Source organism: Geotrypetes seraphini, chromosome 11, assembly GCF_902459505.1.
Source record: "Geotrypetes seraphini chromosome 11, aGeoSer1.1, whole genome shotgun sequence".
Taxonomy (NCBI): domain Eukaryota; kingdom Metazoa; phylum Chordata; class Amphibia; order Gymnophiona; family Dermophiidae; genus Geotrypetes; species Geotrypetes seraphini.
Genome location: NC_047094.1, coordinates 47,389,508 through 47,414,529, shown reverse-complemented (window position 1 = coordinate 47,414,529; position 25,022 = coordinate 47,389,508). Strand labels below are relative to the sequence as shown.

The 25,022-nt window shown below is 43.1% G+C and overlaps 1 protein-coding gene across 1 annotated transcript in view; it reads left to right on the top strand.

Moving 5' to 3' along the window:
* SMIM22 (small integral membrane protein 22) overlaps window positions 1–17,398 on the top strand; it is a 31,616-nt gene extending 14,218 nt beyond the window's left edge. Inside the window, exons 3-4 of the mRNA XM_033914706.1 lie at window positions 6,700–6,788; window positions 16,936–17,398. Coding sequence (XP_033770597.1) covers window positions 6,700–6,788; window positions 16,936–16,986 — 140 coding nt within the window. The 3' untranslated portion in view covers window positions 16,987–17,398. The remainder of the gene's footprint in view (window positions 1–6,699; window positions 6,789–16,935) is intronic.
* The last annotated feature ends 7,624 nt before the right edge of the window (window positions 17,399–25,022 follow it).

Here is a 25,022-nt window from a genome sequence, read left to right as displayed (position 1 = left end):
CAAGGAGGTTACTGGCGTGGCAGTGATTCTCTAGCGCTGCCTGCGGCCTCCTTGGTGCTGTTCCACTGCCGCAGTCTGCCCAAGGGGAAACAGGAAGTTACATGAGAGGGAGCGGACCGAGGCAGAAGAACAGCACCAAGGAGGCTGCAGGCAATGCTAGAGAATTGCTTCTGTGCCGGTGATCTCCTTGCACTTTCACAGATGAGGGGGGCTTCAGAACCAGGTGGGGGAGAAGGAAGAGACATCCTGGCCTGTGGGGCCCAGGGCAAGTGCCCTGTTTGCCCCCCATCCCCATTCTGACCCTAAAGGACTTGCCCAGTATTCCTATGCTCAGTGGCGTAGCAAGGGTGAGAGTCGCCCGGGGTCTCTCACCCGGTGGCACTCCTTCCTGCCCCCAACCTCCACATGCTCCTTTCCTGCTCCCTCCTGCCGTACACATGCTATTTCCCTTTCCCCCGTGCCTTTGTAATGTTCCTGGCATGAGCAGCAACCCCCAAGCTGCTGTCTTGCCAGCGTCGGCTCTTCCTCTGACATCACGTCCTAGGCACGGATCCAGGAAGTGACGTCGGAGGAAGAGACAATGCTGGTGCAACAGCAGCTTGGTGGGTTACTGCTCGTGCCAGGAATGTTATAATGGTATGTTTAGTGGGGGGCAGAGAGGAGGACGGGTGCATGTGCCCTCATCACCAAGGCGATGCCTGGGGTGGACCGTCCCCACTTACTATGCTACTGCCTGTGCTTACTAGTAAACATATAATAATGTAGCTGTGCTAACTGATTAGCCCAAGAATGTCCCCTCACCACTCCTTGATATGCCCCCTCAAAAAAAATTAACACTAGAGCACCACCAGTAGGCACGGTAGCACCCCAAGGAGAGGAAAAGAAGAAAAGAAGGGGACAAAAGAACACAGAACCCCAATAATACAAACCCCCAAAGATCCAGTCCGGGAGGTGCAGGATGCTGTTTGCTGTCACGGGGGGGGGGGGGGGGGGAGGAGTTGGGGGGGTTGGGAGGGGGGGGGGGGTGACATCAGGGGTTTTGTTGTTCTGCAGATTGCCTGCCTGTACTGTTGTTGGATTTTCCTGATGTTTTGCTGTGCTGTTTTTTCTTGTCATAAATAAACAATTGCAAAAAAAAAAATTAACACAGCTTAGTAAAAGAGCTCCCAAGATTCTTATTCTCAGAACCAGCTTATCTTTCTACAGTAGGTTTCCATGTAAAGTGACAGCCTGCCCTCCCTTGCAGCTGAGAGCAGCTCATCTCTGACATAGGATGGGGGCTGAACAATGCCAGGGGTCACGCCATCAATGGCAGCGAAACCCCTGAGAACTAACAAATATCACCACGCATTTGCCTTTGCATATTGTGAGAGCTTTTGATAACTTGAGATCTTTGGGCCTGTTTATTAAAAAGCTATTTCCCACAAGTATTAAAACAGAAGAAAAACTTTATTATATTAAGGCTGTCATTTTCATCTTTACTGGCTGGTTTTGAGGGGTTTTTTTTTCTACTTTGTTTATGCGAATTAATTAGTTTCTGGCAATTTGCATTTGCAAGCAATAATAAAGATAAACAGTCCCAATTTGATATGCTAGGACTGTAATAATCAAAAATAAAATGCAGGGGATCATGTGATGAGCTCATGGTGTGCAGATGCCTGATGAGCTAACTCTCAAAAAATCCTTCAATAAAGAACTGTAAGAACAGGTATAAGCTACTGGAGATGGGGGGAAAAAAGGCTAAAAGCCCCATGAGGGAAGCTACAGGGAAACAAATGCAGTGAGGCAATGGACTCAACAGTTGCAGAAACAAAGGGCTCCTCTTACGAAGCTGCGTTAGCGGTTTAACGCGTGCTAATTTGCCGGCTGCACTAGCCACTGTCGTCTCCTCTTGAGCAGGTGGTAGTTTTTCAGCTAGCGCGGGGGGTTCGTACGCGCTAAAAAGTTGCGTGCGATAAAGCCGCTGATGCGGCTTCGTAAAAGGAGCCCAAAGTCCAATGTATTGACTCCAACATGGAGTAGCACAAAGGAGCCCGACACAACTGTGTTTCAGCAATAATAGGCCTGCATCAGGGGTCAAGTCTCTTGAGGGGTGTGAAATACAAATGCATCTGAAAAAATGTATCACAGGAGACCACATGATGCTGTGAGCAGAGCAGGACATGTCTGCCTGGAGCTGCTCAGAGTGCCCCCCCCCCAAAAAAAAAAAATTGCATCAAATCTGCTTCTTTACAAAGTCTAAGGGAAAAAATCTTACCGCACTATTGCGCTGAAAACCTATATGGACAGATTTGTTATAAAGACCTCAAATGGGATGACCAGTCACTTATAAAAATGGGATAAAGCTGGCAAAACCCATTGAGAACAAGATGGTGGAGCTGAGGCCAGCAGAACTTGTGGTGCAACATCTTCTGCTGAAGGATGAGATAATAATAGCTGTTATGGAAGCCTTGGAACCGCATTTTTAGTCCTTGGCAGAGCAACTTACCTCTGCACACAACTAGAAACATAGAAACATGATGGTAGTTAAAGGCAAAATGGCCCACCATTATCTCTTTCTTTCTCCGAGAGATCCCACGTGCCTATCCCAGGCCCTCTTGAAATCAGACACAGTCTCTGTTTACACCACCTCTTCCAGGAGACTGTTCCACACATATACCACACTTTCTGTGAAAAAGTATTTCCTCAGATTACTCCGGAGCCTATCACCTCTTAACTTCTTCCTATACCCTCTCATTGCAGAGTTTCCTTTCAAATGAAAGAGACTCAACTCATGCACATTTACATTATGTAGGCATTTAAATGTCTATCCTATCTCCCCTCTCTCGCCTTTCCTCCAGAGTATACAGATTGATATCTTTAACTCTGTCCCCATACACCTTACCATGAAAACCACACATCATTTTAGTAGCCTTCCTCTGGACCGACTCCATCCTTTTTATATCTTTTTGAAGGTGCGGCCTCCAGAATTGTACATAATATTCTAAATGAGGTCTCACCAAAGTCTTATACAGAGGCATCAATACCTCCTTTTTCCTACTGGCCATACCTCTTTCTATGTACCCTTTCCATGTATCCTATCTTTCTAGCTTTTGCTGCCACCTTTTCAACCTGTTTGGCCACCTTAAGATCATCACATACAATCACATCCAAGTCCTGCTCTTCTGTCATGCACATAAGTTCTTCACCCCCTAAACTGTACCATTCCCTCTGGTTTTTGCAGCCCAAATGCATGACCTTTGCATTTATTAGCATTAAATTTTAGCTGCCAAATTTCAGACCATTCTTTAAGCTTCAACAGGTCTTTCTTAATGTTATTCAAACCATCCAGCGTGTCTACTCTATTGCAGATCTTGGTATCATCCGCAAAGAGGCAAATCTTACTCGACAACCCGGTTATAAAAATGTAAAAAAAATTGATCACTGCCCTCTGTCGCCTTCCACTCAACCAGTTCTTGACCTGTCACTTTGGGACCCATCCCGAGAGCACTCCGTTTATTTATTAGATGTCTGTGTGGAACACTGTCAAAGGCTTTGCCAAAATCTAAATACACCACATCTAGCGCACATCCTCTATCCAATTCTCTGGTCATCCAGTCAAAGGCATTGATCAGATTTGTCTGAGAAAGCCTACCTCTAGTGAATCCATGTTGCCTCTGGTCCTGTAATCCACAGGATTCCAGAAACGTCACCATTCTCTGTTTTAAAAGTGTTTCCATTAATTTGCTTATCACAGAAGACTGCAGACAATCTCCTGCTGATACTCAGATCCAAAGAGGTCCTTCATGTACCTACAAGATGCAGTAGCGGAATTTGGGTTCTACTCGGGGTTCACTTTGAACAAGCATAAATCCATTGCATTGCTATTCCTTGTATCACAACCTGCTCAGTGGGGAATGCCTTTTGTCTTGCTGTGGGTGACAGAATCTTTGGTGTATTTGAGGGTAAGTATCCCTAGCGATCTGAGCTGTTTATATGACATGAACATTAGGGGTTGTCTGGAAAAATGGTGCAAATTGAAGTTTTCCCCATGAATTTGATTGTGCTTGATCAGAAAATAATAATAATAAAAATTTAAGGCCATTCTGGGGTCGCTCAAAGCCACTGTTTATATAAAACTCAGTTTTTCTTAAAATATGCTATTATTTTTGCTTAATGGAGCAAATATCTTTGTATTATAGCTATGATTTTTATGTTTTCATACTCAGCAGTGATACATTGATAAAAAGGCATTTTATGTCAAGTCTGTTTATTGAAAGAACAATAAATCAGTATAGAAATAACACATAAGAACATAAGAATAGCCTTACTGGGTCAGACCAAAGGTCCATCAAGCCCAGTATTCCGTTCTCACGGTGGCCAATCCAGGTCACTAGTACCTGGCCAAAACCCAAAGTGTAGCAATATTTCATGCTACTAATACAGGGCATGATACTACAAAAAGGCAGAATAGTCAAAGGTTCAAGAGAGGGGGGTCGCTCAGAGGAATTGTAATACCCTACCACACTAAACAGCAAAATATTTTGTATATATAGGGAGCCCTCAGTATGAACGAGCAGCAACGAGAGACAAGCTCCAACGCTTCACAAACAGGCAGAGGTCATGAACCCCTACCCGCACACCATCACTGGGCCCCCAATGTGTGCAATAATTAAATGAAGTGGAAACGCTCACAACTCAAATCAAACTATAAATTAGGGTGAAAGACAAATGGAAACCTCTAAGCGGCCCCTAACAGAACCAATCCAGCCAGCTCCCCAGCAAAACTTAGAACCAAAAATGAAAACCAAACTTAACTGAATGTGATAAACATATCTGAAGCACAAAAATGAAACGCAACAGAACACCAGGTTCAACCAGCCTGGTTTCGGAGACAAGCCCTTCTTCAGGAACCCATACTGGAAGCTGTGAAAATCCGAGTCGGCTGGAAAGGAGCGGAGCACTAATACAGGGCAAGCAGTGGCTTCCCCCATGTCGTTCTCAATAACAGACTATGGACTTTTCCTCCAGAACCTTTCATAAAACCAGCTAAGCTATCCGCTCTTACCACGTCCTCTGGCAATGCGTTCCAGAGCTTAACTATTTTCTGAGTGAAAAAAATATTTCCTCCTATTGGTTTTAAGAGTATTTCCTTGTAACTTCATCAAGTGTCCCCTAGTCTTTGTAATTTTTGACGGAGTGAAAAATCGATCCACTTGTATCCGTTCTACTCCACTCAGGATTTTGTAGACTTCAATCATATCTCCCCTCAGCTGTCGCTTTTCCAAGCTGAAGAGCCCTAACCGTTTTAGTCTTTCCTCATACAAGAGGAGTTCCCTCCCTTTTACCATCTTGGACCTATGCTTATATCTCTCTTTTAGGCCACTTCCTGGTTAGGGACATACCCAGACTTTACATGTACATGTTATAGAACAGTGTTCTTCAACCTTTTTACACCTATGGCCCTGACTGGAACCCCTGCAAATTATGGGGGAGTACTGTATTCTATAACAGCAGTTCTGTGTGAAACTGCTTTTTATAGAATTGACACTTCTTGCCAAATGTTTGACAATCTTTTTTGTGTCTACTCCTAAATGTACAGATTTATAGTTGATTGATGCCACTTTAAATGCAGAGCAACAGTGTTCTTCATTGTTAGACCAGTGCAGTGGCATTTTCCATCAGCTGTAAGCATTGGCGTAGCTTGCCTGCTTACAGCTGATGGAAAATGCTTTGAGGGGGGAGGGAAGTAAGGGAATCATAATGGCACTGGGGAGAGGAAAACAAATTTTGGCATTAGGACCCGCAACACTTGGAGGGGCACTGCCCTCCTTCCCCACTTCAGATATGTCTAGGACCTTAAGTGAATTTCCTTTACCTTCTTCCCTAAATGTATGCCCCACCTTCTCTGAAACAGTTGTTCTGTTTTCTTCTGATACCACTTGGCTTTCAATTAGTTTGAGCTATGTGATGCCCATATTCCTATTGTATTCTAGCGAGATTGAAAATACAAGAGTTTAGACACTGCACGCAGCGATGAAAGAGAGAGAATAGCTTAAAGCCTCCAGAGAAGTGAAGGATAGAGATTAGCAAACTGGGAGAAGAGCCAGTTTGGAGGGGATGAGTGGGGAGAGATGGATGGTGGTTCAGATTGGAATGGGAGCGAGGGTGTATTGGGAAAGAAAACGTATGGGGAGAGGAGCTGGAGAAGCATTGGGGCGAGAGTGCTGGGGGAAATGAACTGAGTGAAAGGCATGTTGGAGGAGATGGGCTGCGAGAGAATAAGTGGCCTGGAGATGGGCCAAAGAGGAGAGAATAAGGGAGACAGGCTAAAAGACAAAGAGGAGAGGTAGAGAACACGCTTTGTTTTAGTTGCATAAGTCACGCTTCCTCAGCAGTCCCCAGGCCACTGTCTCATTGAAGAAGAACCACTCTTTGCCCAGGTTGATGGCTACTTTGTCTAGCAACAGCCCTGACTCTCACACTGAAGTTTTGGGGTTTTTTTTAACATAATGAGCCCCGCTTAAAAAATAATGAACTCCCTATGATTTTAATTAGAATATGCTGCATATTAAGTAAAGTTGGACACTAGACATTAATCACTGCACTACAAATAAGGATATTTTGGCTGTTTTTGAAGCAGCTGTGGAAAAGGCAAGAAAATATTGCTTCCAGCAGTGGTATTTTGGTGAAAACAGAATGTGTTTGTTCTTCACTCAGGGGTTATCCTGCTGTTGATTATCCTGGTTCTTATTCGCTGTTGCTGCTGCTGCTGCTGTGATTGTGAAGCCTCTGAGGCCAAATACCAGGTAACTAGCGGAAGCTCCAGGTACTTCTATTTGTTAGGAGGCTAATCCTTCTTCCCTTGCATCTTGCAGACCCTTCCTCCCTCTACCATCACCACTTTTTACTGGTGGTAAAATACAGTAGATGTCACTCTTATCACATAAAAGATAATGAATATTTACTGACAGACCCATCTTGCTGTAAGTTTTACGAGAAAGAGAGTTCCTCAGGCTGGAAGCCTTGGTTATGGCTAATGTCTCCAAACACCACTCATTAGTCAGGGTAGGTTGATACCGAAAAGATTTAAGTACAGGACATAGACATATGATAGCAGAAAAAAGCCAAATGGCCCAACCACGGCATATACTATCTCCTCCTCTCCCTAAGAGATCCTGCTTACCTGTCCTACACTTTCTTGAATTCAGACAGTCTTTGTCTCCATCACCTCTTTTGCATGTGAAACTAGCACAATAGCGCTACTTGGTAGCCATTTTCAGAGTACTACACAAAATCACTCTTAGTGAAAAAATAATATTTAATATTGGTATTGTGTTCTGGGACTGAGAGGTTATATATATATATATATATATATACATATATACAGGATTGCAGAAATTTTTTTCCCATATTACGTTAAAATGGGATATATCCTTGTCAGAATGGGCAGGAAGAACTGGATATATTCACAGGTATAGATTGCCTGTTTCCAATGGAGGAGAGGGGGGCATAATGTAAGGAAATCACATTTGAAGTCACATTAATAGGGCCCAATTCAGCATTAGAACCCACAATATTTGGCTGGCGGGGTGGTGGGAGGGGGATGGCAACAGAGGATGCTGCCAGTCTTATGGCCACACCAAACTAGAAAGCTGCACAGGAACGGGGATGATAGGAATTCCGCGGAAGCCATGGGGATCCCGTGAAGACCCCACCAAGGGTTGTGGGGATCCCATGGGGACCCCCCTAGGGTCACGGAGATCCTGTGGGATTGGAGGCACCTCCTTTTCTGGTGATCCATCAAATGCACGCAGGACAATGGTGTGCTGACAGTCGGACGTTGGACATTTGCACCAGTGTGCACAAAGTAACCCTCTTTTTTGAGGGGGGAACCCCCCCTACTATACTTAAACTATACTTAAAACATTCAGTTGCTATCTAGTGTTAGGGTAAAGTTTACATGATGATTATGGGAACTTGTAAAGGGTTCCCATAATCATCATGTAAGCCTTACCATAACACTAGATAGCACCTGAATGTTTTCAGTGTAGTGGTCGGGTGCTGTTGCGTAAATGTCCGGTACGAGATTGTTGGCACGCCATTGTCCTGCACACAATTGTCGGTATACCCCTTTTCCTGCCCTACAGCTGCATTCGCCCCTCCACCAAGTAGCATGCACGCCGTTAGTAGCTAATCTGTATGGCTTCCCTCTGACGTCAGAGAGAAGGCTTCCTGGTTAGCCATGTGTAGCATGCAGGACCTGTGGCCCTGCAAAGAAGTGTGGCTAGAAGGCAGGAAGGAGGCGGCTGACCTGAACGGCTTCAGTATAGTTTTGCGGAAGGGGTGCACCGAAGTAGTTGGGACACAAAATGCACACATGCACACTGGACCAAGGAAGGGAGAGAGGGGACATGAACTTGGGATAGAGGAGGGTGCGCATTGAGACATGGAAGGGGCACAAACTTGGGGCAAAGGCTGGAAGGAGGGAGGGGGCAAAAATTGGGACACAGAAGGAATGGAGGGGGAGGGGAAAGGGGCACGAACTTAGGACATAGGGTGGAGGGAGGGAAAGATGTTGAGGTGGGGGTGGAAATAGAAAGGGAGAATTGTTGGGCATGAGTGTGTGAGTGAGAGTGAAAAAGAGATGGTGCACACGTGGAATGGAAGAAAGAGGAGAATATTTGGGCATAGGGAGGGAGAGGAGTGAAGTATAGATGCATGGGGAAGAGAAAGATGAAAGGGGAAATGTTGGATATGGTGGTGGAGAGGGAACAGTGGGACAGATTGAAAAGTATGTAAGAGGGAGGAATGTTGGACAAAATGGTGGAGGAAATGGAGGGAGAGATGTGGCATGGTGCTGGGGAGGGGTGATAGAAGGAGAAATGTTGGGCATGGGTGAAAGATGCTGCACATGATCCGGGGGATGAGAAAAGGAGAAATATTGGATGTGGCAGTAGAGGGGGTGGGAGAGATGCACCTTGGATTCCTCTCTCTTTCTCTTTCCCCACTCCTTTTGCAGCAAGGGAAGGAATGAGAGATAAAGAGATGGTGGACAGTGAGAGAGAGAGAGGGAGACTTGTTGCGTATCTATTTGTGTAAATGTCCTTGTCATCCCAACCATTTTAATTTTTACTTTTACATTTTATTATCTAAATTTTTAGCATTGTAAACTAAACAGATACATGTAGATGGTCAGTATATCAAACTATAAATAAACTTGGAAACTTAGGAAGAAATGCTGTTTAGGAGTGGGGAAGGGAAAAAGAGGGAGATTGATCCAGGACAGAAGGGAGTGAGAATGCTGTACAATGGGAGAAAGAGAAGAGAGAGAGGGAGAAATGCTGGACCATGGTAAGAGGAACCAATGGACAGCAACAGAAGAATTTGCAGAAGACAGGAAGGCGGAAAAAAAGAGAAACTGGGACCAACTTGATGGAAAAAATAAATCTCTAGACAACAAAGGTATAAAGGAATTTATTGACTGAAATATGTTAGCTTTGGGAAATGTATATAGCAGATGCCTTTTTATTGTGTTCAAAAGAAAAGGAAATGCATTTCTGGTTTTATTTCTACACTGTTGAAGTACTTGCTGACTCTTGCTGTGGCTGGTGGAGATCCCCAAGGACCGCCAGCTGAGGACCTCCTCCAAAGCCGGCCAGAACTCCTCTCCACCAAGTGCAGCAGTCACTGGCAGCATCCCTGAGCCACTCAGGTGCCAGCATCTGTGACTCAGGGATACTACTGCTGCCTGCCAAGCTTGGCAAAAGGGACCCTTGGTCACCTTCAGAGGAAGCACTAAACTGACATAGCTTGGGAGTCTTCATCAGCTAGAGCATTTATATTTACATTAGAGGCTCTGGCAGAGACCCATTTACAAAGTATATATTCTTCCCAATTAATAATTCTAAATTAATTGTGTCTTTGCTTATTTTTAAGCAAAGGCTCTACCAGAGCCTTTAATTCAGTGGCATAATTAAATGAAATAACTACTTCTGAAGTTTATAGGGATGGACGGGGACGGGTTTGAGTTCAGTGGGGACAGGCTTACATAAGAACATAAAAATTGCCGCTGCTGGGTCAGACTAGTGGTCCATCATGTCCAGTAGTCCGCTCAAGTGGCGGCCCTCTGGTCTAAGACCAGCACCATAGCCGAGACTAGACGTATCAGCGTGTGTCCTTGTTCAGCAGGAACTTGTCTAACTTTGTCTTGAATCCCTGGAGGGTGTTTTCCCCTATGACAGACTCCGGAAGATTGTTCCAGTTTTCTACCACTCTCTGGGTGAAGAAGAACTTCCCTATGTTCGTCTGGAATCTATCCCCTTTTAACTTTAGAGAGTGTCTCATTCTCCCTACCTTGGAGAGGGTGAACAACCTGTTCTTATCTACCAAGTCTATTCCCTTCAGTACCTTGAATGTTTCAATCATATCCCCTCTCAATCTCCTCTGTTCGAGGGAGAAGAGGCCCAGTTTCTCTAATCTTTCGCCGTACGGCAGTTTCTCCAACCCCTTAACCATCCTAGTCGCTCTTCTATGGACCCTTTCGAGTAGTATCGTGTCCTTTTTCATGTACGGCGACCAGTTCTGGACGCAGTGATCCAGGTGAGGGCGCACCATGACCCGGTACAGCGGCATGATAACCTTCTCCGATCTGTTTGTGATTCCCTTCTTTATCATTCCTAGCATTCTGTTCGCCCTTTTTGCCGCCACCGCACATTGCTTGATTTCTGTCCCCACGCAACTTTCTACACCTGTGATCCAGCTGTATTTTTACTCTGCCGTGTTACTAGATTTTTGCAGTGATATGTGATGATTTTGGGGTCAGTATTCAAAAAGATTAAAAAGCAATGCTAAGCATGCTTAACCAGTTATTTGCACTGCATATATCTTCTAACTAGCCATCCCATAACTGGATCATTTAGGGATGAGCAGAATTAGAGTGGAGTGGCCACTTAGCTGGTTAGCGATGATTTTCAGTCCACTAACCAGTTAAGTAACCACATAAAGTTAGGACAGCAAAACAGCTCTCCTAACTTTATGCAGTGAATTAACCAGGCGCCAGTAGTGTAACGATGGTGAGAGGCGCCCCCCCACCCCATCTACTCCTTCCCTGGCCCCCTCCCTTCCCCCAATACCTCTAACATTTCCGGCTCTTCCTCTGACATCACTTCCTAGGCGCGGGTCCAGGAAGTGACGTCAGGGGAAGAGCTGGCGCTGATGTGAGCAGCAAGTTGGGGTTGTTGCTCTCACCAGAAATGTTAGAGGTATGTAGGAAGGGAAGTTTACAGGGCAGGGAAAGAGCGAGGTGGAAAGGAGGATGGGTGCCGGCACCCCCCCCCCCCCACTAAGATGGCACCCGGGGTGGACTGGCCCCCCTTACTACACCACTGCCAGGCACCGCTTTGATTATCAGCTGGTGACCAGTTAACTTCCGGGTTATTCAGTGCTGGGAGCCTCACATACACCTCTTAATATCTGGGGATAGTTCAGCCTGAAGCTGGAGAAGTGACTTACCAGCTATTTACTGCCATGGACTGAAAATCGGCCCCTTAATGTTCTTTGCGTTTGATTGACCCAGCCTTGTACTAACAAAGGACTTGTTACCTGTGAATTACAACACGACAGTGAACCCTTGCTGCAGGTGTTTTGATTTGCCGAAACATAGTACTGTGTCAGGTCCACAGTTGACGTCTGTCCTTTTTTTGGAATAAACAAGACCTTTTTTTTTTTTACATCTGTAATCTTTTTTGGAGTGTTCATTGTCCGTTCCCAAGCTTTTTTATTGAGCTTTTCTATGCAGAAGCCTTTTGATATCAGCTTAGCACAGCACAGAGAGGGGGGACATCTTGATAGTACAGGGGTATAATACAGCAGTGGTTTCCAAACTTTATGAGTTTATGACGCCCCTAGGTTATAAAATTTTCTTATGCCCCATAACCCCCCCCCCTCGTGCCCCACCTATGGCATTGAGTCCTAGGCTCCCAACTGAAGAAGTCCACTGCCCAAGGCCTGAGCATCAATTCGGCGGCATGCGTCAGTCACTGATGCCATTCCTGGCCATGCTATGGCGCACAGTTTGGGACCACTGCAGTAGAGTAATGACCTTTATAACCCAGGCTTACAGACCCAGCAGCTCCTTGGAATAATAATCCTTAGGGACACAGCAGTTCCAGAAGATCAAATACTAGGGACACACATTCATTGGTATTCATGGTTAACCTTAAAAATTTAGTGAGTATTAACCTACAACTGATTTGCATGTCTTAAAAACTTCTAAATAAACCCAATCAGATCAAAATGAAGAGACATGCCGTTATTATAACATACAACCCGACGTGGCCACAATTTATAATATAGCGCATGTCTCTTCATTTTGATTTGCTTGTTGTATCTTTTTCTAATCAAGTGGCAGATCTTTGCCTGAAGCTGTTTTCTGTTAAAAAGTTGTAATGCACTTTAAACATTGTTCTTAAAACAAATTGTCTGAAACAAACCAAAATAAAGTTTCTAGAATTGGGGAAAAGACCAAAAATAAAATAAACAATTTTTGCTTCTGCACATCTCTATAGAACAGGGGTTCTTAACCCAGTCCCCCAGACCCACCTAGCTAGTCAGGTTTTCTGGACATCCACAATGACTATGCATGAGATTAAATTTGCATAGAACGCAGGTAGGGCATGCAAATTTATCTCATGTATATTCATTGTTAACCAATTAATACACTATCAGGAATTTTCTAGCACATAAAAGAGCTTCCAAGATAATATAAACAATACAAGAAATGTAAGAAGCTATACTTGCACACACACACACACACACACACACATATATATATATATATATATATGTATAATATTTTATTACTTAAATTCAATATATTCAATACTTAATAAAGTGAATCACAAGATACAAACCTAAGCTGATTCTCTGTTAAAATTGAAAACCTGGTGTTGCGAGTAATCCTTAAACGATTGTCCTTTCAATATGAAAAAGTCAATTCCATATATATATCAAAGATGTACTTCCTGTACATCCTGCACAGTTTCAAAGATGTACATCCTGTACAGTGTGATAAACGGTGATACAAAGATACAAGATATAATGAACTGATATCATATTGCTTCATCTGATACAGGAAGTGCGTCTTTCATATATATGGAATTGACTTTTTCATATTGAAAGGACAATCGTTTAAAGATTACTTGCAACACCAGGTTTTCAATTTTAACAGAATAAGCTTAGCTTTATGTCTTGTGATTCACTTTATTAAGCATTGAATGTATTGAATTTAAGTAATAAAATATTTATTAAATATATATGTGCAAGTATAGCTTCTTATATTTCTTGTAATGTATATTCATTGTGGGGAACAGGCTGAAAAATTGGATCACATAGAGGTAAGTAAGGAGGATGTCCTCAAACAGATAGACAGGCTAAAATGCGGCAAATCACCGGGCCCGGACGGGATCCACCCAAGGGTTCTGAAGGAACTAAGACAAGAAATAGCGGGCACAATCCAGCATGTTTGCAACCTATCCTTGAAAACTGGTGAGGTACCAGAGGACTGGAAATTGGCGAATGTCACACCTATCTTCAAGAAGGGATCGAGGGGTGACCCCGGGAACTACAGGCCGGTGAGCCTGACTTCAATTATAGGGAAGATGGTGGAAGCTATGATCAAGGACGGCATTTGCGAGCACATCGAGAAAAATGACCTATTGAGAACAAGCCAGCACGGATTCTGTAAGGGAAGGTCGTGCCTAACGAACCTTCTGTACTTCTTTGAGGGAATAAGCAGTCGGGTGGACAATGGGGAACCCATAGACATCATTTACCTCGATTTTCAAAAGGCTTTCGACAAGGTGCCACATGAAAGGCTGCTTAAGAAGCTGTGGAACCACGGGGTGGGAGGGGATGTGCACAGATGGATCAAGCACTGGTTGTCGGGCAGACTGCAGAGGGTCGGAGTAAAGGGTCAATATTCTGACTGGCGGGGAGTCACGAGTGGTGTACCACAGGGGTCGGTGCTGGGGCCATTACTCTTTAACATATTTATCAATGACCTGGAAAAGGAGGCAAAGTGCGAGGTTATAAAATTTGCAGACGATACCAAACTGTGCGGCAGAGTTAGGACCAGGGAGGAGTGTGAGGACCTACAAAGAGACCTGGACAAGCTAGAAGACTGGGCAAACAAATGGCAAATGCGCTTTAACGTGGACAAATGCAAGGTCATGCATATAGGGAAAAAGAACCCGTTGTTCAACTACAAATTGGGGGGGTATTGTTGGGAGACAGCAGACTTGAGAGAGACTTGGGTGTGCTGGTGGATGCATCACTGAAGCCATCTGCACAGTGCGCAGCAGCCTCGAAAAAAGCCAACAGGATGCTTGGCATCATAAAGAAGGGCATAACAACCAGAACACGGGAAGTCATCATGCCATTGTATCGAGCGATGGTGCGTCCACATCTGGAATACTGCGTTCAGTATTGGTCGCCGCACCTCAAGAAGGACATGGCGGTACTTGAGAGAGTCCAAAGGAGAGCAACGAAAATGGTAAAAGGGCTGGAACACTGCCCATACGCCGAGAGGTTGGATAGGCTGGGGCTCTTCTCTCTGGAAAAGAGGAGGCTCAGGGGAGATATGATAGAGACCTTCAAGATCATGAGGGGCATAGAGAGGGTGGATAGGGACAGATTCTTCAGACTGAAGGGGACAACAGGTACGAGGGGGCATTCGGAGAAACTGAAGGGAGATAGGTTCAGAACAAACGCAAGGAAGTTTTTTTTCACCCAAAGGGTCGTGGACACTTGGAATGCGCTACCGGAGGAAGTGATCAGGCAGAATACGGTACAGGGATTCAAACAGGGATTGGATGGATTCCTGAAGGATAAAGGGATCGTGGGATACTGAGGGAGGAGCTGGGATGTAACACAAGTATAGAAAGCAAACCAGGTAATGAGTATAGAAACCAAACCAGGTCGTGCATGTGCAAGACCGGAGGGTTAGGACCTCGATAGGAAGACAGGACTTAAATGAGAAACCAAGGTGGCAAGGGAGCCCCTTCTGGTGATACAGACAGGTCGTGACCTGTTTGGGCCGCCGCGGGAGCGGACTGCTGGGCGGGATGGACCTGTGGTCTGACCCGGCAGAGGCACTGCTTATGTTCTTATGTTCTTATATCCTGAAACTCTGACTGGGTTGAGAACTCCTGCTGTAGAATAATTTCTTTCATAAAAGAGGCACCTTAAAAAGAACTAAGGCCTAGATTCACTATACTTACCTTAGCAATCTGATCTGTGGCCGAGTCTTCGCGTGCAAATGGGGGCGGTCGGAGGCATGCCCCACAGTGACTACATGGATCGCTGCAGAATGATTCAGACACATGCGCTGACCCTCTTCTTTGCCTGTAGATCAGTGGTCTCAAACCCTTTGCAGGGCCATGTTGTAAATTTGTAGGTATTTGGAGGGTCTCAGAAAAAAAATAGTTAATGTCTTACTAAAGAAATGACAGTTTTGCATGAGGTAAAACTCTTTATAGTTTATAAATCGTTCCTTTTAGCTAAGTCTTAATAATAATATTGTAATTTATAGCTAAAGAGACATATGATCAAGAAACTGTTTTATTTTACTTTTGTGATTATGATAAACATACCGAGGGCCTCAAAATAGTACCTGATGGGCCGCATCGGCCCCTGGGTTGCAAGTTTGAGACCACTGCTGTAGATGGTCTGCACATGCACTTGTTGCTATATTGATCAGAATGTCTGCGATGCCAACCCCAAAAAAAGGCTGGATGTTTAATCAATTTTCTTTTGCATCCTACTTTGACACTGTCAAGTGCCAAACATGGGAAAATCTTTTGAGGAAATTGTACCGTAGTTTTACTGTAAGAAGGCAGCAAACTTTAATTGAGAGAGGCAGTGAATTATCGGATACCAGTTATATCTGGGGGTACGGAGGGATACGGAGAGAGGGGACACAGTGAAAAGAGCTTGAGAATGGAACTATTGAATTATAGAGACAGATGGAGATGGGAGAGAGGGAATGAAAAGTAAAATTCTGGTTTTCAGAGGGGAGCTGGTAGGGATCAGCTTGACTGGAACACAGAGCCCAGAAATAGAAAGACCCAGGATTAAATCCCACCACTGTACGGCGAAACATCTCAGTGGCCCTTGCTTCTGAAGCATGTTGATATCTGGGGAAGATACCCTCATGGGCAGTGTAGTTTATTTGGCAGCATGGACAGAGAGGGCCATGAAAATTCATGTGTCCCTCTGTCAGTGGAAGATGGGATCCCTGATCTCACATCCTGGTATCTGTTAGAAGTTAGAAGAAATCCAGACACAGAGGGAGATAACTGCTCGTGAGCTCGTGGTTTGAACCCCCAGGTTTAAAGTGGGTCTGCACTGTGGCGTGTTGTGTAATAGAACAGAACACATCATAGTGCAGCCCCACTTTAAACCCACGTGTTTAAACCACGGCCTCGCAGAGACGCAAGGCAGCAGAGAGGAAGGCAGGGAGCAGGGTTTTTGTACAAGGCAGAGAGCAGGAAAGGACATGAGCAGCAGTCGCTTCTGTTTGGATCGGCTAGCCCAATCGGTATTCCTTCGTTGGTTCCTTCCTACTTATGCATGCATTTCCCCTCATTTGCATGTACAGATCGGCCAGAAGGTTAGTGAATCGGGTCGGGGTCGCAAACTGGTCGGAACACGATCAGTGGGCCTAGTGAATCTAGCCCTAAGCCTCTGACAGCACAAATGGCCAGCCCCTACATCTAGCCACGGATCTGTTGGAAAGGCTAACTGGCCTTATGTCATATTTTGTATCTTTAAGTAATAAGAATAAAATGACTCTTACAAGAGAAGTTCTTCCTTATGCAGGGAGGTTTTCATAGCAGAAAAATTTTCAAGTGTTAATGAGCTGTGTATTTGTATTTGTGTTTTTTTTTTATCTAGAAAGCCAATGGAACAAAATCGGGAGTGGATAATCTTGCCATGGAGCCTTAACCCTTCCCTTCTATCCACAACAAACAGATCAGCCAGTGGAAAAAGATCCTCATTCTCTCTTCAGACACCAAATGGGCATATTCACCATATATCAGGATTCCTGAATTCATTAATAATTTCTGTAATCATGCAAGTCATTGGGGACTAAAATAACTTCTTATCAGAATTGGGGGCTATGCATTCAAACTGTAGCCCTTTGTTTTAAAATGTTCTGTGTGTAAATAATATAGGATCTCTTTTATTAAGATGTGCTAGCATGCCGGAGAAAGACTTACTAAAGGACACAATAACCCTTTATTTGGCATTATTGCTCAGAAGCAACATGTGTCTTCTGTGGCTCTTATGGGAGATCTGCATCTCCAAATACCTATTACTTGGCACTGTTGCTCTCGTTCAACATCAATTTACGTAAAGCAGCTGTTTCACCATCTGCCAATTAAAGGGTTAAAGAGGCTATGAAAACAACAGTTTAAAAAAAGGTTTGAACAAGTTCCTGGAGGAAAAGTCCATAGTCTGCTATTGAAACAGACATGGGGGAAGCCACTGCTTGCTCTGGATCAATAGCATTGCTATTTGGGTTTTTGTTAGGTAATTGTAACTTGGATTGGCCACTGTAGAAACAGGATATTGGGCTAGACAGATCATTGGTCTGACCCAGTATGTCGTTTCTTGTGTTCATCTTGTGGTAATTTTCCCTTTTATATGCACTTCATGGTATTTATTTTTAATTTTTGGAAGGGGAATGCCAGTGATGATTCTATATCGAGAGGAGCAGTTTCTTTAGAGCAAGATAATTTAAATCGGGAGCCTCAACCCTGACGAAAGCATTGAAACATGGACGTGTTGGTGGAGGCGCTCCCTTAAAGTTTTTTCAAGCTAAGTACTTTACTTTACTATAAGGAAATACCACAAGAGTAAATTTAAAAAAAAAAACCAATATAAAATTAAATACAAAGTTATAATTAAGAACAACTGATCCTATGAAGATTGGGTTCAGTGATATGTTTCACATGAACCAGTGGGTAGTTTAACCCTCTGAGGATCGGAGAGAGAAAAAGCAGGAAAAACAATACTGAAAAATAGAAAAAAAATAACACAGGAAGTTTGATGTGGTTTAAATTGGATTCCAGTATAAGTATAGCCACTAATATTATTGTTATCAGTGATGGAGAATGAGCATGGAAGTGCCATTCAGATAGAATGTGTTTTAGGATCCAGTTTAAATGCGCCTGTGTCATTTTTAAGCTTCTCTATGGAAAATTTGGTCCTTTGGTCCCTTTATACTGGAATACCCTTAGATCTTGTCATTCAAGGAATACACAGAGAAAAACTATTGTTCCCTTCCTTCCGAGGAATTAAATCAGCCAAGAAACTCAGTCAATCTTTCGCTTACAAATTGGTAGAAATATGGAATGTGCTTCCTGACTGTCAGATTGATAGGTCAGTTACAACCATTTCGTAAAGTGCTAAAAACTTTATTATTTACCCCATAATTGAATAGTTTACCTAAAGATTTAACAAATTGATTGCTTTAATAATGCTGCATACTAAGAGAAAGGCAGAGGTTAGGGCTCTTCCCTTGAGCTCTAAAGGTGCACCTACCTCTCAGAAGGCTATCGAGGGCTTCATGGTCCGGGCTGCGTGGGTGAGCTCTGGAGGACCCCCAGCATTGTCCTGTGAGGGGGAGCCTCGTCGGCATCAGGGTTTGATGTCACTCTTTTGCCTCCAGAGAGCAGTCAGCCACCTTGTTCTTTGGCCCCTGCAAGTCTGGAGGGGTTTTCTTCGGTGGAAGTCGCTGAATTGGAGGCCTCTGGTAGGGAGCACTTTGCAGGTGAATTGCTGGAGGGTGGAAAATCGTTGCAGCAATATGCTGTTCTTGCCAGCAAGGGAAAGCCAGATGCGACGTTGGAGGGCATATGGCAAGCTCTCCAGAAACTTGATGCAAAGACGGACAACTAAAGAAATATCAACTCTTTTGAGTAAAGTTGAGATTTTGTAACAGAAACCATAGCAGGCGTAAAAAATGAATTTACCACACAATTGACATTAGTAAAAGAAGATATGGTAACTTTAAAAGATGTTAGAACTTCTATAATAAAGGAGAATCATGTTTTGCATAAGAAAATTGAAATGTTAGGGAACTGCAATAAGAGATTGAATCTTTGTTTTTTGAACTTTCCCAAAGCTGCTGGGATCTCTCTCCATTAGAAGCCTTTAAGAAATATTTGATTTAAGTTCTAAAATTACCCCCCACCGTGAATAAAATTTACTATATTTCCTCAAAGAAAACAGATTTCCCAGAAACTAGTGATCAATTAACGAGAAACAAAGACCTTGATATTTCTGCAGTTTGGGAATCTACTCTAACAGAGAACTTTGAAAGATCAACGCTATTGGTTTCATTTGTATTTAAACAAGATCCAAATTTGATTATGAAATTCTACTTCAGAAATACCCAAGTTCTTTTTTGTGGGAAAAAGATATGATTTTACCCAGATGTGGCATGACAGACCAAGTACTAGAAGAGCCTTCTTGGATATGAAACAGGAAGTGTTGGCACTGGGAGCAAAATTCTTGTTGGCTTATCCTTGTAAAAGTTATATTAAATACTTGGGTATTACATATGTTTATTTTCAACCAGAACACTTGAGGGTGTTTTTGGATTTAAAAAAGTTGTCTGCCTGAAGTGCAAGCTAATTAGATTGCTATTGGAATGGATTAACAGAGCTTAATTTACATTAAAGCCTTTTCATGTAAAATGTTTCTTCCCCCCCCCCTGGAATTTAGGTATGTCCCTCCCTCTATTAGAGGTTTAAGGAAGAACCTTAGGATAATTTCTAAAGTATGTTTCCTCTTCTTTCAGCTATTAATTGTAACATAGTAGATGACAACAGTTAAAGACCCGAATGGTCCATCCAGTCTGCCCAACCTGATTCAATTTCATTTTTTTTAATTTTTTTTTATTTCTTCTTAGCTATTTCTGGGCAAGAATCCAAAGCTCTACCCGGTACTGTGCTTGGATTCCAACTGCTGAAGTCTCCGTCAAAGCTCACTCCAACCCATCTAAACCCTCCCAGCCGTTGAAGCCCTCCCCAGCCCATCCTTAACCAAAAGGCCATATACAGATACATACTGTGCAAGTCTGCCCAGTACTGGCCTTAGTTCAATATTTATTATTGGTTCTGTATTACTTAAATAAGTGTGTACTTGTGAGATTTTATTTGAAAATTTCAATAAAAGAAAAGAAAATTCAACAGAAAAAAACAGTCTCCCTGGGCTGACTCAAGCATTACCTCCTGCATCCCTTGCCCGGTCTCAGCACTCTGAGGGCATCCTTCCCCTTTCTACCCATTCCACAGTTTCTAGAACTGTGAGATAATATTGGCATGTACATTTTGCAAACTACAGGGGAATTCTGTAACTGCCCAGCTGTAGTTAGGAAAGCCGACGTCATGCACTGAGTGCCAGTTCTATAACAGCATCTGTGCATCAAGATACTATTTTAGAATATGCCAGGTCAATGGCAGATGTAAATGGGTATACCTACTTATAAGTGTGCCATGCAAAGCCAAGAACTTATAGTATTTTTATAAGTTGTGTGCATATGTTGGAGACATATCCATGCCCCCCAACACACACACACGCCTCTATTGCAATTACACACTATCTTATTATAGAATAATGCATATTGCACAAAAATTGTGGCATTTTTCTGTGCACTTATGCATGCAAGGCATATGTAACTACATACACCCAGTTATACAGTAGAATTGCCTTTTATAGTTGTGGAGTGCCATCTAGTGGTCAGATTTCATAGCTTTCAACCATTTTTACATAGATTTTTGTGCCACGGTTTCCTCCCAGTCCTTTGGGTTTCCAGTTCATTGACGGAGGGTCTTCACTAGGCTACAGCACTCTGTTTTTACTCATAGCCATCTGGAAAAGGATACCTCTATTTTATAACTCCCCAAATCCTCTCCCCTACCTGAATCATTGCAGTGAGAGTCCTTGACTAGCAGCCACAGACTACAGCTCCTTCCACAGCCCACTTTGGACCAAAAACCTGACCAGTGAACAATGAATTATTATGGATGTAGATTGCTGATTTGTATGTCTGATTTATATTCTTATGTATATTTTTTATTGTACAACATGAGACATTACATTGTAATGAATGAACAAATTATAAATTATTTCAAATAAATAAAGATTCATTGACTCTTTCCTCACAAAATTGCTACTGAAATTTGGCCAGGTTGCCAGGGGACTGTCTTGTTCAGTTTGCTATTATTTCTGTATAAGCATCCATTATTGTGTTACAATTTAGCTTGAGGCTTTTTTTTTTAAAGTAAGTTGTATGAGACTGAAATGTAACTTCTTGATGGTCTTGGTATTTGTTCCTAGTCCTCGAAGACTTCCAGTGATTCAGGTGTCAGGACATGCCTAATGACTGTGCATGATGGAGATTTGCATGCCTGTTACCTTGCTATTTAATAAGCCTTTTGATTATATCATGGATTGATTTTAATGCTGATTATAAAATGTTTCTAGTTTATTTATTGCTTATAAACCATCTTGAGCTATTGCTTACGACAGCAGAGCTGCCTTGTCACTCTTTCCAGGAGGGAGACTTTTACCTTTTGGAGGCCCTGGAGCCCTGGGACTGAAAGGCTAATAAAAGTTCAACCTGTTATCTTTTTAATAGAGCTTGTCATCAGTCTCTTTTAAGGTAAAGGAACAAAGTTTATCTGTCTTTTTCCCAAGTGAATGTGCTGCTTTAACTGATACACTTGGGTTTAAACTGAGCAAGGCAGTATGATAATTTCAATAATCAGTTACAGAAAACTCACAACCTTTCATTGAAGCTTGAAATTTAAGGGACCTTGCCACTTTTTTTTGTGATTTGTAACCTTGCACAGAGTGAAGCGCTGTAAACGGTAATCAAGGATAATAAATTTCCCCAGCTGTTTTATAATTCTACATCATTACTGAGATGAAATAAATTGAACAGCTGAATGGGCTTCAAAAATGTAATAGAGGCGGGAGCACTAGGCTGACATTTCTGGGGAATGATTACTAGAGACAAAAGCACGCTGCAACAGCTGTGACACACAAAATGAAAAACTATAGGTTAGTTCACTGAGCAAGGAATGTAAGAGCGACTGGAGGCTTATCAGTCTGGGGTTTTCCAGATGATTTCCTTCACAGTCATCATTCACTGATCCCGGTTTAACTCCTCCAAGCCAGGAATTTCCAGATTTCCTTGAATATAGGGCATATTTTCAGCAACCACAGTTGCCAGACAAGGAACTAGACATGTAAATAGACACCACTGAATCTACACTGGGAATCACATCCTATGCATAAACTTGGCCTAATTTATGCAAAGACATTAGAGGGAGAGGAGCTGAATTTTGCCACACTATATAAACCTTTACTGTCTGCTCTGTCTGTCCCAAAGCTCACCTCCCAGTCTATAAAACGATTCATAAAGCTGCCCTTCCTTCTCTTTTCTCCCTCCTGTTCCCTGCACCCCTTCCTTTAACTCCTTGCTCCCCCATCTCTACCCTCCTCTTTCCTTCCTGTGCACCCCCTCCCCTTCTCTCTCTATGTCTTCTCACCTGTCTCTTCTTCAAATGCCTATAATTTTATTGTCCTTTAACTTTATTGTAAATGTCAATTGTAACCCATTCTGAGCTCCCGGGAGAACGAGATAGAAATCTAAACAAATAAATAAAATAAATACCTATGGAACACCATTAAGCTTTTCAAATATAGGGCCCAAAGATTGTATCCGTTGTATACTGTTCAATATTTTAAAGAAAATGGCATGTTGTGAAATCAAGGTTCTAAGGATAGATTTAAGCTATTTCACCACATTTCCCTGGCTTCCTGGGAGCAGGCTCACGAACAAAAGCCAACATTGATAACACCAGCCAACAACAACTAAAAAATTCTTGGTGCCTTGGGTTTTTTGGCCTGTTCCTGGGGTTATTTGGAACACTGATTCAGAAACTTGCATTGGATAGAATGCATCAGCTCTAGTTTCTTAGATATGGTTGAATTTATAAGAATTTTCTTTACTGCTATTTAAAAGATCTCTTCTGCAGAATCGGAATGTCATAAGACTGGCCTCCGAGGGAATATATGGTAGTTGGAGGACAAAATGTAAACAATGAACCTTTGGTAGCACGAGATAGAATCATATTGCCACCACTCCATACGAAGCTAGGCCTGATGAAACAATTTGTAAAGGCTTTAAATAAAGACAGTTCATGCATTGAATACATAGTGCATACATTACCTGGACTTACCATGGAAAAATGGAAGGCAGAATTTATGATGGTCCACAGCTCAGACAACTTATAAATGACCCATACCGTGCAAGCATCAATGAATGAAACCAAATCATTTGCCTGGTCTTAATTTATTCTTGTGAAAAACTTTCTTGACAACAAGAAGGCAGACAACTATACACAATTAGTAGAGGATATGCTCTTTCATTTCAACAGGCTTGGCTGTAACATGAGTGTTAAAGTCCTTGATCACTTTCCAGAGAACTTTCCAGCGAAGAGCAAGGTGAAAGATTACACCAAGACTTAAAAACAATGGAAGCCAGATACCAAGGAAGATGGGATGCACACATGATAGCATAGAAACACAGAAACAAGACGGCAGATAAAGGCCAAACAGCCCGTCCAGTCTGCCCAGCCGCAGTAACCATTATCTCCGAGAGAGCCCCACATGCCTAGCCCAGGCCCTTTTGAATTCAGACAAAGTCTCTGTCTCCACCACCTCTTCTGGGAGACTGTTCCATGCATCTACCACCCTTTCTGTAAAAAAGTATATGAGATGGATTTGCATGCACTGCCTCCTTGAGATACAAATCTATCTCATACATATTTGTGGTGGATATCCTGAAAACCTGACCTGCCTTTGGCTCTCGATGACTGGAATTGCCTACCCCTGCCCTAGTTGACTATCTAGTTCATCTAATATAGCGGTTCCCAACCCTGTCATGGAGGACCACTAGTCAGCTGGGTTTTCAGGATAGCCCTAATGAGAGAGATTTGCATATAATGGAGGTGACAGGCATGCAAATTGGCACTATGCATATTCATTAGGGCTATCCTGAAAACCTGACTGACTGGTGGTCCTCCAGGACAGGGTAGGGAACCACTTATCTAATAGTTGAGCAAGCCCAGGCAGTGATGGGACTTCCAAGGGAAAAGTCAGCCTTTATTTTTGGTGTATGACTTCTTGCAGCTCAGGTAGACTAACTGGATCCAGTTTGAGTGATATCGTTAGGGACTCTTAGAGCAACGGGCTGATAACCAGGGATACTGGAGGGTTCAAAGCCCACTGCTGCTCCTTGTGATCTTTGGTAGAGAATGACACAGTGACAGAATTCATCACCGTTCCCATCCCCGCAGGAAACCATCCTGTGTCATTCTTTAGGGTCTATCTGAATCTCAGTCCTTCTACACCAGAATTCTTTAATGCAAAGCATGAGGGTCAGTGGCTGTGCTCATTCATACTCTGATTATTCCCTTTTGCCTTAAAGAATGACATGGGGATGGTTTCCTGCGGTTAGCTGCAGGGACAGGAACAGTGACAAATTCAGTCACCCTGTCATTCTCTAATTTTGGACAAGTTACTTCATTGTGCATTACCTCAGATATAAACTTGTGGACCTGTTTACTAAAATACGATTAAAATAAACTACTCCCACAGTTTTGAGATTTGAGTCCGCTAAAGATAGATAGATTTGAGTCCCACAGTTTTGAGTCAGCTAAAGATAGGAAAATACTACATGGTTCATAGACAACCCCGCGAAAGACAAAGGCGCGTGCCGACAACTGAGCGCAAGGTGGAGGCGCGCGCCGAAGAAAATTAGTTTTTAGGGGGTCTGATGGGGGTTTTTGTTGGGGAGCCCCCCCAGTTTACTTAATAGAGATCGCGCTGGCGTTGTGGGGGGTTTGGGGGGTTGTAACCCTCCACATTTTACTGTAAACTTAACTTTTTCCCTAAAAACA